The 24,728-nt window shown below is 32.8% G+C and overlaps 1 protein-coding gene across 1 annotated transcript in view; it reads left to right on the top strand.

Moving 5' to 3' along the window:
• The window catches only part of LOC139483021 (uncharacterized), a 136,689-nt gene that overhangs the window by 90,201 nt on the left and 21,760 nt on the right, over window positions 1-24,728 (top strand). The window contains exons 90-117 of the mRNA XM_071267050.1: window positions 1,078-1,263; window positions 1,728-1,908; window positions 2,050-2,216; window positions 2,735-2,862; window positions 3,433-3,685; window positions 3,997-4,168; window positions 4,741-4,984; window positions 5,596-5,713; window positions 6,274-6,452; window positions 7,277-7,436; window positions 8,297-8,494; window positions 8,873-9,112; window positions 9,619-9,778; window positions 10,405-10,646; window positions 11,022-11,152; window positions 11,534-11,687; window positions 13,342-13,563; window positions 14,061-14,154; window positions 14,563-14,680; window positions 15,113-15,261; window positions 16,358-16,491; window positions 16,835-17,107; window positions 18,361-18,651; window positions 19,009-19,157; window positions 19,564-19,705; window positions 20,323-20,426; window positions 21,755-21,958; window positions 24,281-24,455. Coding sequence (XP_071123151.1) covers window positions 1,078-1,263; window positions 1,728-1,908; window positions 2,050-2,216; window positions 2,735-2,862; window positions 3,433-3,685; window positions 3,997-4,168; window positions 4,741-4,984; window positions 5,596-5,713; window positions 6,274-6,452; window positions 7,277-7,436; window positions 8,297-8,494; window positions 8,873-9,112; window positions 9,619-9,778; window positions 10,405-10,646; window positions 11,022-11,152; window positions 11,534-11,687; window positions 13,342-13,563; window positions 14,061-14,154; window positions 14,563-14,680; window positions 15,113-15,261; window positions 16,358-16,491; window positions 16,835-17,107; window positions 18,361-18,651; window positions 19,009-19,157; window positions 19,564-19,705; window positions 20,323-20,426; window positions 21,755-21,958; window positions 24,281-24,455 — 4,968 coding nt within the window. The remainder of the gene's footprint in view (window positions 1-1,077; window positions 1,264-1,727; window positions 1,909-2,049; window positions 2,217-2,734; window positions 2,863-3,432; window positions 3,686-3,996; window positions 4,169-4,740; window positions 4,985-5,595; window positions 5,714-6,273; window positions 6,453-7,276; window positions 7,437-8,296; window positions 8,495-8,872; window positions 9,113-9,618; window positions 9,779-10,404; window positions 10,647-11,021; window positions 11,153-11,533; window positions 11,688-13,341; window positions 13,564-14,060; window positions 14,155-14,562; window positions 14,681-15,112; window positions 15,262-16,357; window positions 16,492-16,834; window positions 17,108-18,360; window positions 18,652-19,008; window positions 19,158-19,563; window positions 19,706-20,322; window positions 20,427-21,754; window positions 21,959-24,280; window positions 24,456-24,728) is intronic.

Raw genomic sequence — 24,728 nt, forward strand, 5'->3', positions numbered from 1 at the left:
AATGATATGAGCAAATAAGCCCTAATACGGATAAATCAGCATGTGCAATACTAAAAACGTTCCACTGTCGATATAAATCAAGATTTAATATTTGCTCTTCGAACAGGGCCAATACGGAAAAAAACAGGGCCAATACAGAAAAAAGCGGGAAAAAAGCCGTATTAGCCCTAGGGCTAATACAGGACGTTCACTTCCGGTTTTCAATTTTCTTACGCCATTACTTAACTTTGGAAGTATCGTTATGCATAAAAACATTTGTATAATATTTTTTAAATTAAAGTCATAAAATAAACAGGTTTAATGATGTGCAATGTTTTGTAACGTCTTAAAGTTTTAAAACGGAAAAAAACAGGGCCAATACAGAAAAAAGCGGGAAAAAAGCTGTATTGGCCCATGGGCTCATACGGGACGTTTACTTCCGGTTTTTAATTCTCTTATAATCATTTAATAAAAGTGTTATTAACTGGCTGTTTCTGTATTGGCACTGGTATAGATTCTCGGTCAGCTGTATTGGCCCTCGACCCTACGGGTCTCGAGGCCAATACAGCAAACCTTGAATCTATACCAGTGCCAATACAGAAACAGCCAGTTAATAACACTATATTATTGAACAATCGGCTCTTGTTGTGACATAGGAAATGTACAGGAAAGTGCAAGAATTTGAAAGATATCTATATGTCATGTCATTGCTTTACCTTTAAAGGAATATAGATTCTACTGCATCTAGTGAGATTCAATATTATTCACTATTTTTCTATTCAGGCTGTTTGATTTTGAAAGGAGAAGTACAATTGCCATTGGAAGCCAAATTTGGCCTTAAAATCAAATATATTCCAAACTATCTCTGACATTACACAGTATACCAATTGTTAGTTTTTTTAAATAAGACTTATTTCAAGATTATATTTAAGTTATTAAGACTGTTGCATCATATTTTCATCTTTCTGAATCCTTTACTTTTACTGTTGTTCATGGGTTCTAAGAAAGAAAGGTATTTTTAAATTGGCATATAAAAAGTGTGTGTTAAGAACTTGCTAGGATTCCATGATCATTAAAAGAGATATATCACTATTTCAGCTAACTGGGATGGTTTTAATGACAAGGAGAGTGGATTATTGGGATACACAATTACAGTGGGTAAACAACATTGTGAGGATTTAATCCACCCTCATCATGATCCACATAAACATCTGTTCGACAAGTCACAGTGGACTAATTCAGCCATGATCAGTCCAATACCAGCTCCATATACAATACTTCCAGGTAACTATGCGTTACGGGCTTTGCTCATTGTTGAAGGTCACTCCTTTATTGCAGATAGGGTATTTTAGTTCAGCTTATATGTATTAATAACAACCAATGATGTAAGGAATTCCCTACTGGCAACTCTTGAAATCTTGCTCTCTAATTGCTTTGTGAGATGTGGGAAGGGAACCAATCAGAACAAGGCCCTATAAAAGGTTAACTGCATGTGTACTAGAAATTATAGTTTAGATTCTATAATGTCATACCTGATATCTCAAGTATGAGTTTTTTCCTACCAAAGGTTGGTTGTTGTATCAGGGCACTCTGGCTTCCTCCACAAATAAAAACTGACCCCCACAAAATAGCACTACATTGTTGAAAGGGGCTTTAATGACGAATCCATCAATGTTTCAAGTATGAGTTGAATGGTCATGAACTTTTGTAATTTGAAATTGAACATAGATTATATGACATGTTTTCAGATGGAACATACTTTATCACAGTGAGAGCTTTAAATGAAGTTAAGTATGGAGGGCCATTATCAACAACAGTATGTCATACCACACCATATATAGTGGACAATTCTCCTCCATTTGTGTGGGAGATATTTGATATCAACTATGATGAAGATACATTAGAACTGACAGCCAAACACAATTCTAGGTAAGTTTTGTTGATACATTTATCATATTTTAAACTTCCTATATATATGTATGGCCAAATATAGACGTAAAAGATTACTCCTTAATCTTTCTAGATTTTTAGTAAGATTACTTGTTAGTTATTTTTTTTCCTTCATTTTAGTGATCCAGATTCTGGACTAGAGTCCAATGATTTATGTTTTGGACACACCACACGTGATTGTGATGAGATGGAATGGACAAGACTAACCTTTAACCCTAACATTTCATACACTAAAAGACTGTCAAATGGTATACCAATCTGGATCAAAATCAAGGCAGTTAATAGAGGTAGGTTAATATATATTATAGAGTTCCAGGATTTAAATTTTACTTCAATTCTTCAAATGGAAAAAAAAAATGTAGCGTATCAATTCATGACACACTCGTGTTTAAATTTTGCTATTAAAGTCCTTTAAAGTGACTTTTTTTTAACATGAAACCTTCAACTTGTTTTACAGTCAGCTGTGGTTTTATTTGATAAAAATTTCTAAGAAGAGAAGTGCATCAATTCACAAAAAACTAATATGTAATGCAATAACTGTATATTCTTGTTCAGACACAAGACAATTTAAGGTTTATGTTATTATAAAATTGAAAATTACATTTAGTATTTATCATGACAACTGTGTAATGTTAGAATGTGAAGCCTATAGCCTTAAAGAGTTTTGATTAGTAGTTGAAATATGAAAAATTCGTAAAACAATTTATTTTTTATGTGGCAAAATTTTTAAAGATCTCATTACCATTGGTGTTTGACCCTTTCAATGAATATAAAAATTAATGCATTTTTTGTTCTCTTCTTGTAGTTGATTTGAGGACTATAGGTGTAGCTGATCAGGCCATTATTATAGACAAGACCCCACCAGAACCTGGTACAGTAAATGATGGACCATTGTATGGAACAGACCTACTTTACACCAAAAACTTTGATACTGTAAGTGTAACAATGATAGATTGGTGTATACCCTATCTTTTGATTTCGAGAAAGATTTGTCTCACATACAACTTCCCCAAATTGTTATTTTATTGAATTTATTGAATGTTTGGTTGAATTTCAGTCTTTGTAGATTAAAATTTAATTATTACAAAAACACTTGGTTGTTCAAGGTTTTTTTAAATTTTGATGGAATGGAAATAAGACCATGCATATGATATCAGACACAGAAAGGATTTGGCACCACCATGTCCCACTACAAAGAACACATGTTTTGTATCAATAGCGAAGCATGTCATTATTTGATTACATGCTTTCTAAAGCTTAGTAAAGAAACATATTTGTCTATTATATATTATACCATACCTTATTTGCCCACTTTTTAAAAACAAATGTATAGTTACTGTATTACAATTTTGATATATTGTTATAGATCTTGTTCACATATGTTTTCAGAAATACAGTTTCATAAATCTACAAATAATGTATGAATTCGTACACTGCTATGTTGATGTTCTATAAACAGTTTTTCTTCAGTTTTAAAACTTATTATGAATTGTTTTTTTGCAGCTATGTGCTAACTGGTTACACTTCTATGATCCTGAGTCAGGTATTGCCTTTTACATGGTGAGTGCAGGCTCTCTACCAGACATTAATGTTACAGACATTGCCAACCTGACTCAGTACAACAGGAAAACACATGAAGCATGTGTACCCTTGTCTACAGGTCAATATCTAGAACATGGAAAGACTTATTACACCACAGTGTGGGCTTACAATGGAGCCATTAGACAGAGGAACTGTGTGGGAATATCAAATGGAGGTTAGTTGTGACATTGTGGAACAAGGGAAGGTGTTGTCAAGCATTTAGAATTAATGTTAAGAAAGTTATCTAAAAATGTATCATGAGCTGCCTTGGGTAAATGATAATTTCATGTATTATTTAGGATTAAACCGGGCGGATATTTTACATACAATTTTATGATACTTTCCAGTTCTATAGACCCTTTCATTACAATAAGTAAACATGATTATAGTATACAATGAATTGTCAAGTGTAATTTCACTCAATTATCATGATTATGCAATTTTTTTGCAACTAATATTTATAAAAGATGAACAATTTATTTTCAGTGACAGTAGATTTGACAAAGCCAGTGCCAGGACAGGTTGTTGATGGTAATGTTACTGGTTTTAAAGATATTGAGTTTTCTCCAAGTCCTGCCAAGGTTGAGGTACAATGGAGAAACTACTATGATCCCGAGTCTACCATCAAACAGTATGAAGTACAAGTTGAGAGAGCTCCGTATGTAGATCATTATCACAAAAGTTCTGTTTTTATGTTTATATAAGACAATTTCTATGTTTTTGGATGATCTGAATTTGTTTTTCAAAAGTCAATTAAAGCACTTATTTACAGAAACAATTAAGGACAGTATTTGTTTTATGCAATATTATTTTGCTATGATTATACATGTAAACACATAAGACGTTTTGTACAGAGAATATCACTTTTCTTCAGATGAAAATGCTATTTTATTCAAAAACCAAACATTACTTGAGAATAATACCAATATTAAAGAAATAATTTCCTTTTCTGTTGTTTATCCATTGGATGAAAAGCATGACCCTGAGAGACATCTTTGATTCTGATTGGTCTATTTTCAAAATTTTCTCTCAAACTAGAAGGGGAAAGGTTTATCAAACTTAAGTTTAATTCTAATTTAATGAATATATATATGTAAATAACCAAATTATCATTATAGTGATTTTGTTCTTCAAAATATACATGTATGACATAATATAAAAATATGTTTGTTTTTTTAATAGCCTTCTTCTCACATATTATTTTTAAATGCTACTTTACCATTTGTCCAGGAATCAGACAAATGACTACAGTGTTATCAGAGACTGGGTTCCATATTCCAATACTACAAGAAGTGTCAAATGGTTGAACTTTCACCTTCAACATAAGGATAAAGTCAAGGTCAACCTTAGAACAACTAATGGAGCATTGAATACTATTGTGAATACTACAAATGGGTTTGTGGTAGATCTGACACCTCCAACCTTAATAAGTCTGGGAGATGGTTTGGAACCAGGAAAGGATATAGAATTTCAGGTAATGAATCCAATATGATACATTGTTCCATTATAATGCAAGACTTGCATCCTCCTTTTTCCTCTCTTTTGTGATTTCAGAGTTTCACTTTTATTTATTTTAAAATATGTAAAACCACAGCTGCTACCCACTCTTTCTTTTACTGATTGAGTAAACAAAAATGAAATAGGGGTATTTCAAATTGGCCGCAGTTCCCACCTATGATACACCTTGCATGTCTCTTCGAACACATTTATATTATATTTTTGACATTTTTACTTATTATGTCTTTTTTTTTTGTAAACAAATCATCAATATAATGGAATTTTATGTGACTGTCATACAAGTGAGAGGTTTAGCTAGCTATAAAAAACCAGGTTTAAACCACCGTTTTCTACATAAAAAATGCCTTTACCAAGTAAGTAATATGACAGTTGTTATCCATTCGTTTGATCAGTTTGAGCTTTTGATTTTGGCATTTGATAAATTACTTTCAAATTTTAATTTCTGTATTTTTGTTATTTTTAGATAGATTTTTTTTAAAAGTCAATGTGAAATAATTCATTAGAGTTACTATAGCTCTTTACTTTTTAACCAATTTATGTTTAGAACGTTTCAATGGTATATTGTAGTCTGGGAATACCACATTGTCAGCCAACTTCAAGTTTGTGGATGAGGAGTCTGGACTGGACCATTATAAATTCCAAATATATGAGAGACATCAGGGAATCACCACACAGATTGTACCTAGTATGGATTGATATTATATTATTATTTTAAATGCCTTAATGTACTTAAAGTATACTGGTGATTCATTATTATTTGTTGGATACCAATTTTCGTGGATTTCATTGCTGAAGTAAATTCAAACATCCAACGAAGTACAAATTTTGACAAAACCATGAAATCAAATATCAACAAACATAAAAAAAATCCTGTGTCAACAAAAATTGGAATCCTCGAAAAAATAGATGAATCCATGTTAATACATTTTAGTCAAATAAATATTAAATTAAAAATGGTAAAATTGAGTCAGTTTTGCTGAAAATTATTCAGTAGATGCTATTATGTCAATATTTACTTTATAATTGGTTTAAAATGAAATAATTATTCCATTTATAAGAAAAATACTGTCGTCTTTGAACTGTTAAATTGTAGGTTTTTTGTATAATACATTTTTGAATGAAAAAGGAGAAACAGATTATTAACAAATTTGTTAAAAGATAAGTGGAAATGTTTAATAATCTTTCAACTTCAGTAGAGAGGAGAGTTTCATATAATTATGTAAACAACCTTTTGTCTTATTTCAGACAAACATGGAGCATGGTTAGAAGTAAAAGATGATATACACAGAGCTAAATATACACACACAGGCCTGTCGCTGCACCAGGGAGGATTGTACAGCATCAGGGTGGGGGCTGTTAACAAAGCAGGATTTGTAGCAGCCTTTGATACCAGTGGGGTGGTGATAGACCATGAACCCCCTATAGTAAGTAAACAGGGACATACTGTGGATTCATTATTATTCATTTGACACCAACTTTCATGGGTTTGTTGGCACAGGTGAACCACAAATTCAAATGTTCAACGAATAACATATTTTCAATAGGTTTTGTATACAGAGGTTGGCAAAACTACGAAATCAAATATCCATGAATATGCAAATTTTCAGCAATCCACGAAAATTGATACCCATGAAAATTAATGAATCTACAGTATTGACAAAACTGGATTTTGATGACAATTTATAATTAATAGAGAGGCAGTGATAAAACTTTTATTTTAGTTTTAAAAAGAAGTTTTGTTGCTGATACTAGGTTGAATGATTAATAACTACTAATTCTGTAGATGTTAGTGTCTTCCTGTACATTACAGTAATAGGACCTACCTTTCTGCCCTGTGTTTACTTGTTTTATAGTTCTAAGTTCCTTTACAATTTGAAATGAAAAAGGGATCATAGGAATATGCAACCTAACATAATATAATGCAATATAAGCAGGAGAACATTATTTAAGGCTATCTCTGCCCTTCATTTGGTAAATGACAGAATTATCCCATCAAATAAATCAAGTGCACTGTCCATCTCTACAAATGGCCTTAGCAAGTCTTGAAACCAATAGTGATGGCAGCCTAAGATAACTTATTATGTTTATATATCAACTGCCTAGACTACTCAACTAATGAACTTGAGGCACCCAATTTTACTATTCTACACTTCATCATTTATTGATATGTATTACAAAGGACAATTAAATTACTGATACACATGTATTAGAATTCAATCTTTACATAATTGAATATTTGTACTTGTAGATCCATTGGTTGAAAGTTGGTACACTATCTGAAGGACATGAAGAAGACATTGATGGCTATGTGTGGCAGGCGGACACCAGTGGCATTAAAGCCGCTTGGGATGCAGATGATCATCAGTCTGGTGTGGTTGGCTACAAGGTGGCTGTGGGTACTACTAAAGGTAGGTACTATTACTGTTATGCCTCTATAGAAACACCAGTGGCATCAAATTTTGAAAAAGAAGCCCATCATAAGTTGGTTGAGGTTTGGCTTCAGAGCAGTACAATTTTGATTTATTATGTGCAAATTGGTTGTTGAAAAAACTCATTTTCACCCTTGATATTTATGACTTCACAGAAAGTCTAATAAAATGTGTTTATGATATTTGATAAGCATTTGATAGAGTACAATAAATTAAGAATCATTGCCCACCATATATATAGGTTTTAGTATCAGGAATGGAACAGATGGTTAAGTGATAAGCTTATTCATCTGACTTAGAAACTATGAATTGAATATGTACAAACTTGTTGATAAACAGAAATTCAGTTATCAATGATTTTTATGCCCCACCTACGATAGTAGAGGGGCATTATGTTTTCTGGTCTGTGTCTCCGTCCGTTTGTCTGTCTGTCCTTTCATCCTGCTTCAGGTTAAAGTTTTTGGTCAAGGTAGTTTTTGATCTAGTTGAAGTCACATCAACTTGAAACTTAGTACACATGTTCCCCATGATATGATCTTTCTAATTTGAATGCCAAATTAAAGTTTTGACCCCAATTTCACAGTTCACTGAACATAGAAAATGATAGTGCGAATTTCAGGTGAAAGTTTTGATTAAAGTTTTTAGTCAAGGTAGTTTTTGATGAAGTTGAAGTCACATCAACTTGAAACTTAGTACACATGTTACCTATGATATGATCTTTCTAATTTTAATTCCAAATTAAAGTTATGATCCTAATTCCACGGTCCACTGAACATGGAAAATTATAGTGCGAGTGGGGCATCCTTGTACTATGGACTCATTCTTGTTGTATATTGCAGGAGGAACAGACATTTCCTCATGGAAAGATTATGGATCAGATACTGATATATACATCAAAGGTTTGACATTGACTGTCAGTAATGAGACAGCTCATTATCCAGTGTACTACGTCAGTCTGAAGGCTATCAATGGAGCAGGTCAAGAGAGTGATCCCGTCATATCTTCACCTATCATGGTAGTGGATGAAGATGAACCAGGTAAGAAATCTTAACATTTGTTACCTCCCTTGGAGCTAGTCTAGAGAGTGATCCTGTCATATCTTCACCTATCATGGTTGTTGATGAAGATGAACCAGGTAATAAGCATTAGTTAATTAGCTCCTTTTAATTTTAGAATAGGTACAAAAATCTAATCATATCTAAACCCATCATGTTATCTTCCTTTGATCATGGGACAGGTATTCATCTACACTGGCCGGAGCATATACAATTCATTTCATGGCCTTGTCCACTTCATTTAAATAATTTAAAAAAAAATGTGTATAGCAGGCAAATTTCATGGTTAATGCATACCATAGGCATTATGAAATTAGACACACACATTTCTCAATACCTAGTATTATATTTATTGTATAGGTATAGTTATTGATGGAGCAGACAGAACAGAAATTCCAATTATGTCAGATGTTGGTGACGACCTTGACTACCAGTCAGACATTTCAACAGTCAGTGTACAGTATACAGGGTTTGAGAGCCACCTCCATGGTGTTATGGCCTATGAATGGGCTGTTGGGACTTCACAGGGAGGAGAGGAAGTACAACCCTTCATGCCACATGGAATCATCCATAACGAAGAGAAAGATGTGAAAGGAGATGGTAAGATTAGGTGTAATACAGCGTAACTGTTTAAACTGTCAATCAAGATAAGATAGGCGGAGTCTGTATAAATGTAAACAGATGGATAAGATGATATAGCATTATCATTACACACTATCTTTAAAATGAAATTGAAAAAAAATACTACAGAACCTTTATTCCTGTTGTAATGCATGTTAAAAAAAGGAATAATGTCATTTCGGGTCCTTTTATAGCTGACTATGTGGTATGGGCATTGCTCACTGTTGAAGGCCGTACGATGACCTATAGTTGTAAATTTCTGTGTCATTTGGTCTCTTGTGGAGAGTTGTCTCATTGGCAATCATACCACATCTTCTTTTTTTATAAAGGTTGGAAAAATGTATAGAATAGAAATTAAAAAAATCTGACAAAATTTCCAGCATTTCCAGCATTTGTATCAAATTTTTTATAAATATCTTTCAGGATTAACATATATGCGTACATTTAGAAAAATTCATATTGAATTTTTTTTTAATAATTTTCAGGAGTAACCAGTTCAGGGTATGCACAGATAACTCTCCCTCTAGAACCAGAGACAACATACTACACTACAATCAGGGGTATTACTAATGCAGGAAATGTGATTGAGGCTACATCTGATGGGTTTACTGTCGATATAACTCCTCCTATAATAGCAATTGACAGGTATTTATTTTTGTTTACCTCATTGATTACTTGTTTCAACTTTCTTCAGACTATGTGTATGATTTTTTGAAAACTCCTGTTTAATACATTAATCATAAATAAAACAGAAGACATATATATGGTCGACATACATATTTATACAATAGACATTTCTCTATCCAATGTGTAGATCAAAATAAACTCTTAATTAATCACCATTAATTTAGAAAAGCTGTAAATAAAATTTGATAGAAACTATCTAAAATTTGCCAACAAAAGAAAGGTAAGCAACAAAATTATTCCTTTCAAAAGAATGCTCACAGTTGATGGAAGCAAGTGCAAAGTACATAGTCTGCATGCTAACACAAAAGCTACTGTCCTATGACTTTTTAACAAAGCAATATATAATTTATTTTGTCTGACATATTTTTCCGTATAAACAAGTCTGTATGCTAGGATGTCTTCAAGGGGGAATTAATGTGATTTGCATTTCATAGTCTGAAATAGTATCTTTTGTTTTAATGGGGTTCTTCCAAACCCATTCTAGCTTTAGGTGTACTTGATAGATATCATTGAAGTTTTACACATTACCAAGCACATTAATTTTATATCCATTATCTCACTGAATATTGTATTTGAATATTTAGATTGACAGGCCTCACATCATCTGACAATAATATACTATCAGGAGGATCTGTTTACCAGAAATCAGCTGATTCCCTGTCTGCTATGTGGCATTACAACGACACAGAAAGTGGTATTGAGAGGGCTTGGTACTCAGTAGGAACTTATCCCTATGCTGAAGATGTTTCACCTAGGAAAGAGGTGGATGTTTCATCTGTACTCCTCAGTGAACTTCCACTGGCATTAGTCACTCCTGACTTAACAGGTCAGTTCAAGATTTGAAGGGTATACATAAGAAATAAAAGGAGATAGGGGTATACATCTATGAGACAGCAATTCAGAATTGAAATTTTAAAAAGACATCTAGAGGGCTAAATAAAATCTTCAACACTAGACAGGTGTCTATAAAAAGTTCTTAATCGTCAGGAGTCACTAAAAATTTAAATTATAATGTGAAATCAATACATTACTAGGTTAAAGTGTTTTTCTGTTACGGTTAGTAATTTACTAAAAACGTACAATTTATTATGTTAACTGTTCAAATTTTGACCTTTGATTTATTAACACATTTTGTTGTCTGTGTATCAACAGCTTGGACCTTTATATTCATGATTTATAATTTGAAACATATTTTCTTTAGGAAAGCCCAACATTATAAATATCTGGGCAGAAAACAAAGCTGGATTGGTCAGCCAGAGTATGTCTGGTGGAGTAATCATTGACACAACCCCTCCAGGGCCTGGTGTGGTACAGTGTCCAGAATATGTTGGTGTAAGTGTTTAACACCGTTTGTTGTGTGGTACCATGCATGCAATATGTTAACTTAACATAAATCAAAATGTCAATACTATCCTTACTCATTTTAATCCAATTCCAAAAAGGTGTAAGTTTCTAGCTTTTAAAATAATAGAATAAAAGTTTAAAGTATTGTCTATGTATAACAGGATTTCTCATTTAGTAAACGAATCAATGAATCAGTTATTGTTGAAAATTTATACTTTTTGTTTTTAAGAAATTAAAGGTCAAAGATGTTTCATACCATTACAAAAGAAGAGAATGATGAGTTTTTATTATGTAATTTTTGGGAATTCAATAATTTATCAACTGGTCTATAAAGAGTACTTTCATGCAATGTTTTATTTTCTATTTTAGCTTGAAATGCCAATTCATTGTAAATGGACAGGGTTCTTAGACAATGAAAGTCCAATAGAGAACTTCAACATTTCTATGGGGTCATCACAGGGTTCCAATGATATTCTGGCTGGTCATACAGTGTCTGGGTATACAAGTCTGTATTCTATACAAGGTAAAGTCTGGGTATACAAGTCTGTATTCTATACAAGGTAAAGTCTGGGTATACAAGTCTGTATTCTATACAAGGTAAAGTCTGGGTATACAAGTCTGTATTCTATACAAGGTAAAGTCTGGGTATACAAGTCTGTATTCTATACAAGGTAAAGTCTGGGTATACAAGTCTGTATTCTATACAAGGTAAAGTCTGGGTATACAAGTCTGTATTCTATACAAGGTAAAGTCTGGGTATACAAGTCTGTATTCTATACAAGGTAAAGTCTGGGTATACAAGTCTGTATTCTATACAAGGTAAAGTCTGGGTATACAAGTCTGTATTCTATACAAGGTAAAGTCTGGGTATACAAGTCTGTATTCTATACAAGGTAAAGTCTGGGTATACAAGTCTGTATTCTATACAAGGTAAAGTCTGGGTATACAAGTCTGTATTCTATACAAGGTAAAGTCTGGGTATACAAGTCTGTATTCTATACAAGGTAAAGTCTGGGTATACAAGTCTGTATGCTATACAAGGTAAAGTCTGGGTATACAAGTCTGTATGCTATACAAGGTAAAGTCTGGGTATACAAGTCTGTATGCTATACAAGGTAAAGTCTGGGTATACAAGTCTGTATTCTATACAAGGTAAAGTCTGGGTATACAAGTCTGTATTCTATACAAGGTAAAGTCTGGGTATACAAGTCTGTATTCTATACAAGGTAAAGTCTGGGTATACAAGTCTGTATTCTATACAAGGTAAAGTCTGGGTATACAAGTCTGTATTCTATACAAGGTAAAGTCTGGGTATACAAGTCTGTATTCTATACAAGGTAAAGTCTGTGTATACAAGTCTGTATTCTATACAAGGTAAAGTCTGTGTATACAAGTCTGTATTCTATACAAGGTAAAGTCTGGGTATACAAGTCTGTATTCTATACAAGGTAAAGTCTGGGTATACAAGTCTGTATTCTATAAAAGGTAAAGTCTGGGTATACAAGTCTGTATTCTATACAAGGTAAAGTCTGGGTATACAAGTCTGTATTCTATACAAGGTAAAGTCTGGGTATACAAGTCTGTTTTCTATACAAGGTAAAGTCTGGGTATACAAGTCTGTATTCTATAAAAGGTAAAGTATGGGTATACAAGTCTGTATTCTATACAAGGTAAAGTCTGGGTATACAAGTCTGTTTTCTATACAAGGTAAAGTCTGGGTATACAAGTCTGTATTCTATACAAGGTAAAGTATGGGTATACAAGTCTGTATTCTATACAAGGTAAAGTCTGGGTATACAAGTCTGTATTCTATACAAGGTAAAGTCTGGGTATACAAGTCTGTATTCTATACAAGGTAAAGTTTTACTCCATGTATAAAGCTTGAATGATAAGACCATCTAAAATCTTTTTTGTAAATGATTTTGCACAAATTTCTATTTTTGGTTGTCTGTTTTTTCTAATGTAACATTGCTCTGCTACTCAAGAATAAGATTGATTGGTTGTTGTTTAATGCCACCTTGGCACACATTTGCTGTATCTTCTCTTGATGTGGCATTGTTATGAAAACAAAGTCTGAAACAAGACAGCTATGTAACATTTATTTTAGATAAGTAACTATTTAACAGTAAACTTAATACATGTAATATTCTGATATCTGATACCAATTTTGTTTAAAGGTGTTAATAGCTTGTTAGAACATGGAAAGTCATATTATGTGACAGTTACAGCCATTAACACAGTGGGTATGGAAACCTACGCTTTCTCTGGTCCTGTTGCCATAGATACAACCCCACCAAAATATGGGAAGGTTGTTGACCTTCATACGACATACAGAATTGATGTGAGAGACAATGAAGCTACTGTCAGAATGAATGCAAAGATTTGTTCTAATGATGAAGGCAAGTATTGATTAGTAAATTGTTTTGATTGAAGGTCACATGAAGGTTAAGTTACAAGATCAATTTCTGAGATACTATAAGAGGATATAAACTAACTGTTTGGTTTATATAATGATCATAAGGTGTACAACTTTGTGAAGATTCATTTGACTCTGGCCTAATTTTCATGGCTAACTGGTTCTTCAACTTTTTCACCAGTAAATATGTATTCAAATGAACTATTGTAGAGAAAGTTGCACAAATATATTGAACAGAAATAGTCCTAAGTTATGTAAAAAGGTAAAGCAGCGAAATGGGTGTGAATACTGTCATTTTAGTACCTTTATTGATAAATTCCAGTTTAATTTTGTGGTTTTTGAAGAATTCTTATACTATTGTTTTGGTGAATTTGTGCTTGAAATACAATAAAAAGATCAATTATAAATATCGCTTTCACAAGTTCTAATTAATACTATTTTATTGAAATGCTCTCATTTACATTGTTTATATTTTAATAGAGTGTGAAGATTTAGATGCTACCTGTTCAGAATCTCTCTCTTCAGTAACAGCAACATGGCAACCATTTTATGACGAAGAATCTGGTATTGAGGGGTAGGATATTATTACTGACATTGGTTTTTCTAACCAAAAGGATACTATATGTGTATTCTATTTAAGGAAAATCTGAAGAAAAATTAAATTTATTTCCATTGACTGAAAAGGGCAGTGATCAATAGCATTTATATCTTTAAAGCGTTAGTTTGTTAGTTAGCTCCTTGACCAGTTTAAGTCAGACAGTTAATAATCTGCCTCCTGTCAAGCATGCAGCATTTTGTAATAAGAGTATATGCTGATTTGTTGAAGTCACAATATTGTTTCCTTGTATAAGATGATCTATCTTTTCTTCAAATTGTTTATTTTGTGAATTTACTTCCCAAAGAGTCTCATTCTGGTTTAAAAAAAGTTAATGTACAAATTCCAACACATTAAAATGTACAATATATGGAAATTTGTATATAGGTACCAGATAGCCTTAGGAACTACTCCAGGTGGAGGACAAATTAAACCATTCTTTGACATATCTATTGATGTAAAGTATTTCACCCTTGGAGGACTAGATTTGATGGGTCAGAGAAAGGTTAGTCAATTTTGTCATGGGTCATTGCAGTTAATAGTTTATGGGGAGTACATTTTGTTGTTTTATTATTATCACTTCTGGTCTGCATACTTTAAATATGCTTTCAATAAAAGTATGACAAAAAATTAATCTTATTGTCTAGAAAATATGGTGATAACAGAAGCTTTTAATTGTACATATTAAGCCAGCCTAGCACAACTAAAGGATTTCAAGACACCCACTGGTCACTTGCAAAATGGAAAGGTTCACTTTTGTATATTGAAAAGTACAAGATAAAGTTTGTCTTTCCAAAAGATTAGAAGTTTACTATTGGTGTTACAATTAAATCTAATTACAGAGTCAATTTCTTATAAAGGTTGAAAGTTGTTTCTCATCACTGAGAAATTAAAGATTGATTATGAATTGTATGCTTCATTTGATTGGCTATTTTAGGTTTATGTATCCATCAAAGGGACCAATGGAGCTGGACTATCTAGTGTAGCAACATCAAATGGTCTGTTTTTGTCTTACATCAGCCAAGGATTACCTCCCCTTACACACATAGGAGTGTATGATGTACTTAAAGGATCACATGGTGATGTGTAAGTCATTTATTGGAATGTTCAACTACTGTAAATTCAGAAATTATTGTGTGCACTTATTATTGCGATTTTGTCATATTAGACATTAATGCGATTTTAATTTTTACGATTTTGAGAAAAATTCTTTTTAATTCATGTATAATATTTCAAAATGCGAGTTTAAATTATTGTGTTAACAATTATGTTGCATTTATCGCATTAATAAAAACATTGCAATAATTTCTGAATTTACAATATATAGATTAACACAAAATTCACCATTTGTATGTTCTAATCCATTTATAAACTAAAAACACCTCTTGTTTGATTTTTATGAGCGATTTTTAATGAATTTTCCTTAGTAAGGTTTTTTTTCTATTTTTTCATGTAGTTGAGGTTGTTGTTCATCTAGTGCCATAAGCCAGTTTGGAATGGATTTTTTTGTAGAGAGCCTTTTACTGTTAATCAATGGCACTTATACCTACCTTCTAAATATGGGATGGTTACTATTGTAACATTATATTACAGTTGATGAGTTTTCATTTTTTTTAATGCATCAATAACTGAAAACTAAACAGTATTAATGGATTTAAAAAATTTAAATTTGAGGATATAATTGTGATGGGATTGCTTCCCTTAGTAAATGCGTTAGACACTTAGTCAGCTGTAAGTTGTTGAGCTAAGGAAGTTCTTCTTTAGCTCAGTTGTTATAATACACACTGCCTTGTAACACAAAGGTCCCAGGTTCGAGTCCTGGTGGAGAAAAACAGTTATGTAATGAAATTCATGCTCTACGGTTAAATTTGACGCCCAATTAAGAAAAAACACGGTTGTTAGAGAGGATTTCCAGCTAGGGTATGTGTGTGAGAGTCAGGATGGTATGATGACTCTTGAGGTAGGGGAAGTGTGACTGGACTGTTTCCATTAGTAAATGTGGCAGATTCGTAGCCTAAGCAGTTGAGCTAAGGAAGTACTTCTTTAGCTCTGTCAGTATAAGCGCTGCTTTGTAACACAAAGGTCCTGGGTTGAAGTCCCAGTGGATGTGGAGACTAGGAATTTTGTAATGAAGTTCATTCTCTCTGGTTACATAATGATGGATTATGACCCTCTATTTTAGGAATTTCCAGGAGAGCTTTGACACGTACAGAGCATCATGGGATGTGTCAGGTGACCCTTGTCCAGTTGTTAAATATGAATGGCAGATACAGAGACTGGATGGGTTGGTTGTACAAGAATGGCTAGATGTTGGAGGTGAGTTGTAAAGTATTTATTATATGAAATTAAAAAGAAAATGGATGGATGAATGAATGGAAATAAATGGTAGTTAGCAGATCTGACATCTTCCGTATAATGAAAATATCTAATTTGCATTTGATTATCAAGAAACAAAATGGAAAGAATTAAGTATGTATCAATTCAGTTTTTAAGTTCAAAGGTGAAAGGAGCTGTAGAAAAAATATGTTAGGTGTTTAGATATAGAAAATAATACCTTTTGAAAAATCTATATAATAAGTTTCCATTAACACCAGAGAAAAGATTAAATTTTAATGGAAATCAGAAGAATTTTAAATGATAAACAACTTACATTTTACAGTGAAAACAGCAGGAATGAATGATGGTCTACATATGAAGAATGGAGAGTTGTATTACTCGTTACTGAGAGTGACTAACGCCCTGAATTATACCTACATCATCAGATCTGATGGAGTAACTATAGAACAGGATCCATTACTACCAGGCAAAGTGTTTGATGGGGATATCACAGGGTATGACTTAAACTTCCTACCATCTAAAACAATGGTCACAGCTAACTGGGATGGATTTGGACTCCCTGCTGGTGCCTCATCTCAAGTGGATGTGATTTCAGGTAAAATATGATGCAGGAATCTGTTACATCCATTTACACTTTGTTTCAGCTATTCATCCTAAATAAGTAGCCATGTTTTTCAGAGAATATTTAGAACTATATAACATTTTTTGCCTTTCATTTGTTTAACCTAAGGATTTGGGGATTTCCCATATCAAAGCAGCCATGTGTCTTTTATCTGCAACTCCTCATCTGATCTTTCTTACATAGTACCAATATGAACGTCATGTTTTAGTTTTTAACAAAATAGTAAATATTTTGGGTTTTCCAAAAAGCATGAACTTCACATATCCATACAAATAGGGGAAGTGGATATGTTCCAGACCGTATGAGTATTTGGACCGTACGCGTACGGTCTGGACCGTATGCGTACTTTTTCAAAATACTCATACGGTCGGACTGTACGTGTACGGTCTGACTAATATTAAGAAGTTGGTCAAGTTTATTAATTACAAATGTATATTACAGATCAACATAACTTAATTCTCAAATTAATATAAAAAAGTTCAATTGTGATTGGAATAAAAACTTCATATTCTAACTATTTTAAAAAATCACGCTAATCAACTCCGTTGATCTCTAGTATTTAGCATATCAATCAGTTATACATTAATTGAATTATGATCACTGAAATTGAAGATATCTGAAGTAAACATAATTGTTGGAACCCCCCTTTTTTTTGACGATTGATGCATTTGTATGGGAGCATATAGTTGGACCCCCCTTTTACTCTGGCCGTTGGGATTCCCCCTTTTTAAAATGGCTGGATCCGACCGCCCCTAATTTTTAAATGTAAAAAATATTACGTTACTTGTTGTAGCAAGTGTCACCTTGGGCGAGTGTACCAACATAAGATTCAGATATACAATTAAACAAATATTTAATTTCAATTGTTCGTTTGTTCAGTTTATCCATCTAATTGTAATACATTTGTGTAATAATAATTTGTAAAACTAAATTTAAAGATTGTGATAAATTGTTTAAATATAACCCATATGATCCAATCACATGTATGGTCAGCTCGTACTGGACCATACGCGTATACTCATACGGTCCGACCGTACGCGTATGGTCGGACCGTACGAGTATACGTATACGGTCCAAATACTCATATGGTCTGGAACAGATACATGAATTATAAAGTATAGCTCTGTTTTTGTTTCTGTTTTGCTCTCTTTGTTCACTCTACACTGACATGCAGCTTAATTAGTTGATTTTTAGAAAAGTGATTTTTTTATTCTGATTATTAATAGGAAATCCTGGAATTCATGTGGACCAATCAAAATTAGAAGAACAACCAGATAACCAACAGGTGGCATTCTATGAGGTTGCTGTAGGAACAGATCGAAGATTTCCAAAGACCAGAGACAATATAGTGCCATTTTCAAATGTAGGAAAAAATACTACTGTGACCTTCTATAACCTTGATCTGGTACCTGGAACTGGACTTTATTATTTCACTGTTAAAGCATCCAGTGCATCATATTCAGTTGCAACAGTAACATCAAATGGCTTCCATGTTGGATTTGATGGAGGTGTTACTCGTAAGTTATATCTCAAATAAACCATTACAGGTATTTCAAAAAATAAGGTTGTGTTATTTAGATATACCATTACCTAACTGCTTTACAATGCTGGTATTTTGTGTAGAAAACAGTTTAAAAGAAACAATCAAGATTATAAATTTTGATATTTTCTGTATTAAAGATTTATGGCAAATACTTATTCCAGCACTGAATTACTTTGACAGAATTTATTTTGCAGTTCCATTTGGTTTTGTTTTTTAATTAGTTTAACATGTTAAACTGGTTCTTACCACAACTGAGTATGATTAGCTTTTTGAATAAATAACATTTAGAATATTGGAGTTCAGTCAGCTTATAAAACCATTTTTATTACAGCTGGCACTATTATAATGAATGACTACATAAACACAGACAGGCAGGTGGATGTACAGTTTGAAGGTTTTACATCCAAGTTAGACATACTAATGTATTATGTAGCTATATCTAATAACACAGATCTCAATGGAACTGACTGTAAATTATATGTAAGTTTTCAATTGTTCTAATATATTATAGAAAAGTTATCCTATTAATATCAATATTGAAAATTATAAAAGAATGCAGTAAGCAGGGCAATTAGTGTGAATTATTGCAAACATTGAAGCTGTATTCAGGATGAAAAAAAAGTTAAAATGATTATTTCCACCTAATTGACTGAGACACATAGTCAAATTTATGTTTTATCAATTAGACTTCTAAAGGCATGGGTTATTGATGTGTTTATGTACAGTGGGCAGTTGGTTGAGTGGGCAGCTGCACAGGAGCTTGTTAATTGTTAATTGTTAATGATTGCCATTTTAGAACAGCTAGTTCTTAGAAAAAGTAGTTTTACATAGTATGCTATCATACTTTTAAACATGTTTACAGTGTTAACTTATTGTTTATTAATAGATTGATGGAGGATCAGCTACCGAAGAAGAGAAACAGCACCTGTTCAGTATCTTCCCTGTCAGTAATATCAACAAGAACACATTCTACACACTATCACCTCTACAACTGGACCAGGGACACACATATTATGTATATGTCATGGGTAAGTAATTATATATAATGTGACTTATTTCCTGTGTATAAGGCCATCTATGTAAATGTATTATCTTCAAACTAACAAACTTAACCCTTTCCTCCATAATGACGCCTTTTGACGCCTGTGTAGTACCTCAGTTGAAATGCTTTGACTACAAAATGTCTGCATCAGACTTAAAAAAAATTGTATCCAAAATGAAAAGGAGATTCATGAGAATTATCTGACTTGAATTTCATTGATGAAATATTGGTTTTCACATTGCATTAACACTTTAAAACTGATGATTTTTTTAACTGAAAAAATCCAATGCGAATCAAGTATATTAAAAAAAAAATTCCATGGAGGAAAGGGCTATGGGTAATCAAATTGTTCATATACCAAAATAAGAAAATTGTTAAGTCAGAGGTTTTGAAATTTTTACCCAAAATGCATTAGATTCTGAAAAGGCGAATTGTTTATTGGGTTAAATGAAAAAATGTAGGTCAAATCTGAATTAATCATTGCACTCAGGTATAGCATAGCATTACAATGGTGTAACATAGACATGTATGTATCTAGGTACATATGAATTCAGTGTGGTTTTATGGAGTCTAGATGTGAAACATTCTTTTCTATTTTTTAAGGCACTGACAAATCTGGTGAATGTGGAATGACCTATCACAAGTTTACAGTAGATATAACACCACCACAGTCTGGCCACATCAAAGCAGGACCTTATTATGATATGGTAAAACTTTAACTTGATTACTTTTTACCTGTAGAGTCAGAAAAATACTGTATAATACCTTTTAAAATTTTAATTTCAATAGAAGTGTTCACAATTTTTTTTAAACTGGCGAGATATATCTTGAGAAGAAAAGTAAAATAACAAAAACACAGAAATCCAAGGGATATTAAACAAAAAGTCCTTTATAAAATTGCAAAATCAAGAACTTAAACACAACTTCCCAACATAAAACTGTAATATTTATGACTTGGTACATGCACGGTATAAAGACATCATTCGTAAATATAGCTCAACATGCAGACTTCTAATACGTTCAGGTATTTCACATCCAATTTTTTATGGTAATATTCTTTATAAGCACAAAGGTGAACCTTTGAATAGACTTATTAAGAAGGGATATAATTACGATACTGTTGTCAAGTCATTAAAGATTGCATATTTTGGCGTTAATATTGAGTCACTGATAAGGTCTTTGCATCGGAACTAAACACATTTATTCTGAAAACAGTTGTTGGCATGACACGGGTTATGTTCTTCTCATATATGTTATGATGGTATGATACTAAACCCCTAACGGGAAGGATTGTGCCTGATGTTCATATGATGAAATCATAATCTTTCAGTCAGTTTAATTGAAGTCTGGAGCTGGCATGTCAGTTAACTGCTAGTAGTCTGTTGTTATTTATGTATTATTGTCATTTTGTTTATTTTCTTTGGTTACATCTTCTGACATCAGACTCGGATTTCTCTTGAACTGAATTTTAATGTGCGTATTGTTATGCGTTTACTTTACTACATTGGTTAGAGGTATAGGGGGAGGGTTGAGATCTCACAAACATGTTTAACCCAGCCGCATTTTTGCGCCTGTCCCAAGTCAGGAGCCTCTGGCCTTTGTTAGTCTTGTATTATTTTAATTTTAGTTTCTTGTGTACAATTTGGAAATTAGTATGGCGTTCATTATCACTGGACTAGTATATATTTGTTTAGGGGCCAGCTGAAGGACGCCTCCGGGTGCGGGAATTTCTCGCTACATTGAAGACCTGTTGGTGACCCTCTGCAGTTGTTTTTTTATTTGGTCGGGTTGTTGTCTCTTTGACACATTCCCCATTTCCATTCTCAATTTTACTTTCTTATGTAGAAAGTGGTGGATTAAACCTGGTTTTGTAGCTAGCTAAACCTCTCACTTGTATGAGATAAATATTTATATAATTTGATAATTTATTTATTCCATTTGAAAGTGTTCCATTGGTGATGTAATAAACTGATGATCAAATAAAACTGAATATAATTCCTCCACTAGGTACAAACCCATCTTGATTTATTTTCAGCCTGTAACCTATACCCCAGACAACTCAACAATATCGGTGACCTGGAAGGACTTTATTGACCTTGAATCTGACATAGATACATTTGAAGTATCACTGTGGAGGAATTTATCATGTGACAGTGATAGTACAGAGGAGTTAGTGGTTGACTGGATAGAGCTGACAAGTAATTATACACAGTATGACTTTGTGGAACTGGAACTTAAGGTATGTATCATACAGGCGTAGTAACAGCATAATCTTAGTCCCATGTCTGCATTGACCTTGCTCAAAAACATATAAATCAGAATTGTAATCTGCATCTGCAGACTCACTGTGCTTAAACGGCTGTGGGTAACTTAAGTTACCCACAGCCCAAGATGGCGGACTCTAAACTCGTTGATATTTAATTCATACAAAATGTACCTTTTGCAACGTTTTTCATGCAGAATGTAAATATTTATAGGATTATTGAATAAAGAAATGACTAACAATTACCTTAAATTTGTTAATATAGAGTTCACTAAAGCGCAAGGTCAACTTCAAAAAATGCATAAGATGTCTGTAACTTTTTGATCGAAACTAAGCAGACTGTCCGTAACTTTATTTTTAGATGTGGGTAACTTTTGAATTTAAAATTTTAAGAATTAAAATTTCAACAATTAGAAGACAATTAACATCATATTTGTAACCTTCGCGTTTATACTACTCATTCACCACCAAATGTGATTTGATTAACGCATCATACTTACACCACAGAAGTTTTATATGGGGTTTGTGGTACTCCATCTTGGTTATGGTTTGAACTTTTATTTACTGATGTGCGTCTTATCGACGTTTTTCGCTTGTCAGACCAAGGCTTTTTCATACTCTTTTGAGTTTAATTATATGTTTGCGGTTTACCTTCACCTCTGTTTCTTTCTATGTGTATTTTGATGAATACTCTTTGACGCGGCTCGGTATTTATACATCCCACCAGTTAGTTATAGTGTTATGATTTTTTGAATATGTTTCCGCGGGGTTTTGGTGATGTAAACAGAAAGATACGAGGACCGAGAATACTGAACACAAACAGAGAAAACGTTATTTAAATGGTATCTTTGTGCTTCTGAAGGTTATCGAAATGATAGTTTTAAACATAATTTATACTCAAATTTAAACACGTCGGATATCTTTTTTAAAGATAGTTCTTGTTTGAATATGTTTCCTAGTATGTTTTTTTCTCTCTCTCTTTGTATGTTATCAGGGTTTGTTAGACAATTGAATTACCCTGTTGTCCTACGTAGTTATTTATATTTTTATATACTATATCGAATTGTTACACTATGTTGACTGCTCTTTTCCTTTTATTGTCACTGACTTTTACCTATTGTGTCTTTTAGTTTTATTCAGTTTAATGAGATTTAATGCAACTTGCATACAAATGAAATATGCAGCTAGCTGTAAAACTAGGTTTATTCATTTATACAATGTCCTTTTTTTAAGTTTTCCCATTTACTGTAAATCTTGGCCAGGGTGCCGCAATATCACTGTGCGCAACGTCCCAGTGTGTCCAGATTGACACCCCTTTTATTTTACTGTCGGCAATGCTGATGGGATTTGTTTTTGTGGGGATGAGAGAAAAGTGTTTTTGGCTTTTTCAAAAAGACGGAAAAAGTTTGTGCACTTAAGTCTCGTATAGTCTATCAACTGCATGCCTGGGCAATTTGGGTTCCCCTCCAAAATCCCGGATTCACGCTACCCTTGTCGTTGCTGGCAGAAAATCAGTAAGTGTATACATGCTACATGTATTTGTAAAAAATACTTGTGTAGTCTACTTGTTCAAAAATAAAAACGAACAATGATGTTTCAACAGTTTATCTGCTATGATCGAAAATAACCCTCCGAACTAGGCGATTCGGGTACCCCGACGTTATACAAAATGAGACCCAAGTTTTGCGGATTTATCGTGATTTTTTTCATATTTTTTCCAATTTTGTCTTCCATCGATACAATGAATTATATCATACTAGACATCTACTTCGTTTTGTGAATATGTATTTGATGCAATCTCTATCATCAGTTTATACATTACATCCGCGTATGTCGATTCTTTGAAAGTTACGGACATCTCTATTGGTATGATGAAAAAAGTTACGGACAAGTTGTTTTGAAGTTACGGACAGCCTATGTGTTTTTTAAAATCGTGCTGTGATCGTTTATTTTGTAGAATTTAATCACCTTTCCAGTTTAGGGGTTTCCCTAAACGATTAATACAACTTTTAAATTCAGTTGTTTAATTGATGCATTCGTGGTATTGTTATTCTATAGAAGAAAAGTTTCTAACCGACGCAAGGCGGCTCCATCTTGGGCTGTGGGTAACTTAAGTTACCCACAGCCGTTTAAGCACAGTGAGACTATGTTTCAAGCAAAATAGGAAATAAGAGTAAATTGTTCTTATGCCAGAACCTCTAATCATTATGTTTGTAAAGCCAAAAATGATTTGTTTACTTAAATTAATTATAAAAGAAACTTTTAATCAATTTATTTTTGTTCTTTCCACTCTTTTAGAAAAACATTCCCTATACAGTAAGGTTCAAGGTGACAAATCAAGCAGGCCTTTTTATACTACAAGAAACTTCACCAGTTCTGTTTGATGTCTCACAACCATCCATTGGTAAAGTGGTGGATGGAAAAGATTTCTTGAATGATCAAGTCTGGTTTAGTTCATCTACAACTGCTACAGGTATGAACACTATATTTTATTTGATCTTGATATATAATTATAACATTTGATATTTTTCTACAGAATTTGAAACAGCTATGATGAATGTGATGTAGATATGATTTTATTGAATTCTTGAAGATAAGCATTTATTTTCAAACTTTATTTTCAATTTTTTTTCTGTTGTTTGTTATTCTTTTCATTCAAATTGTTTTTGCTGTAAATTTTTAAAACATTTTCAAAGGAGAAATACACAAAAAATTAAGCATATGTAAAACATATATAGTATCATAC

The sequence above is a fragment of the Mytilus edulis genome, chromosome 7, assembly GCF_963676685.1.
Source record: "Mytilus edulis chromosome 7, xbMytEdul2.2, whole genome shotgun sequence".
NCBI lineage: Eukaryota > Metazoa > Mollusca > Bivalvia > Mytilida > Mytilidae > Mytilus > Mytilus edulis.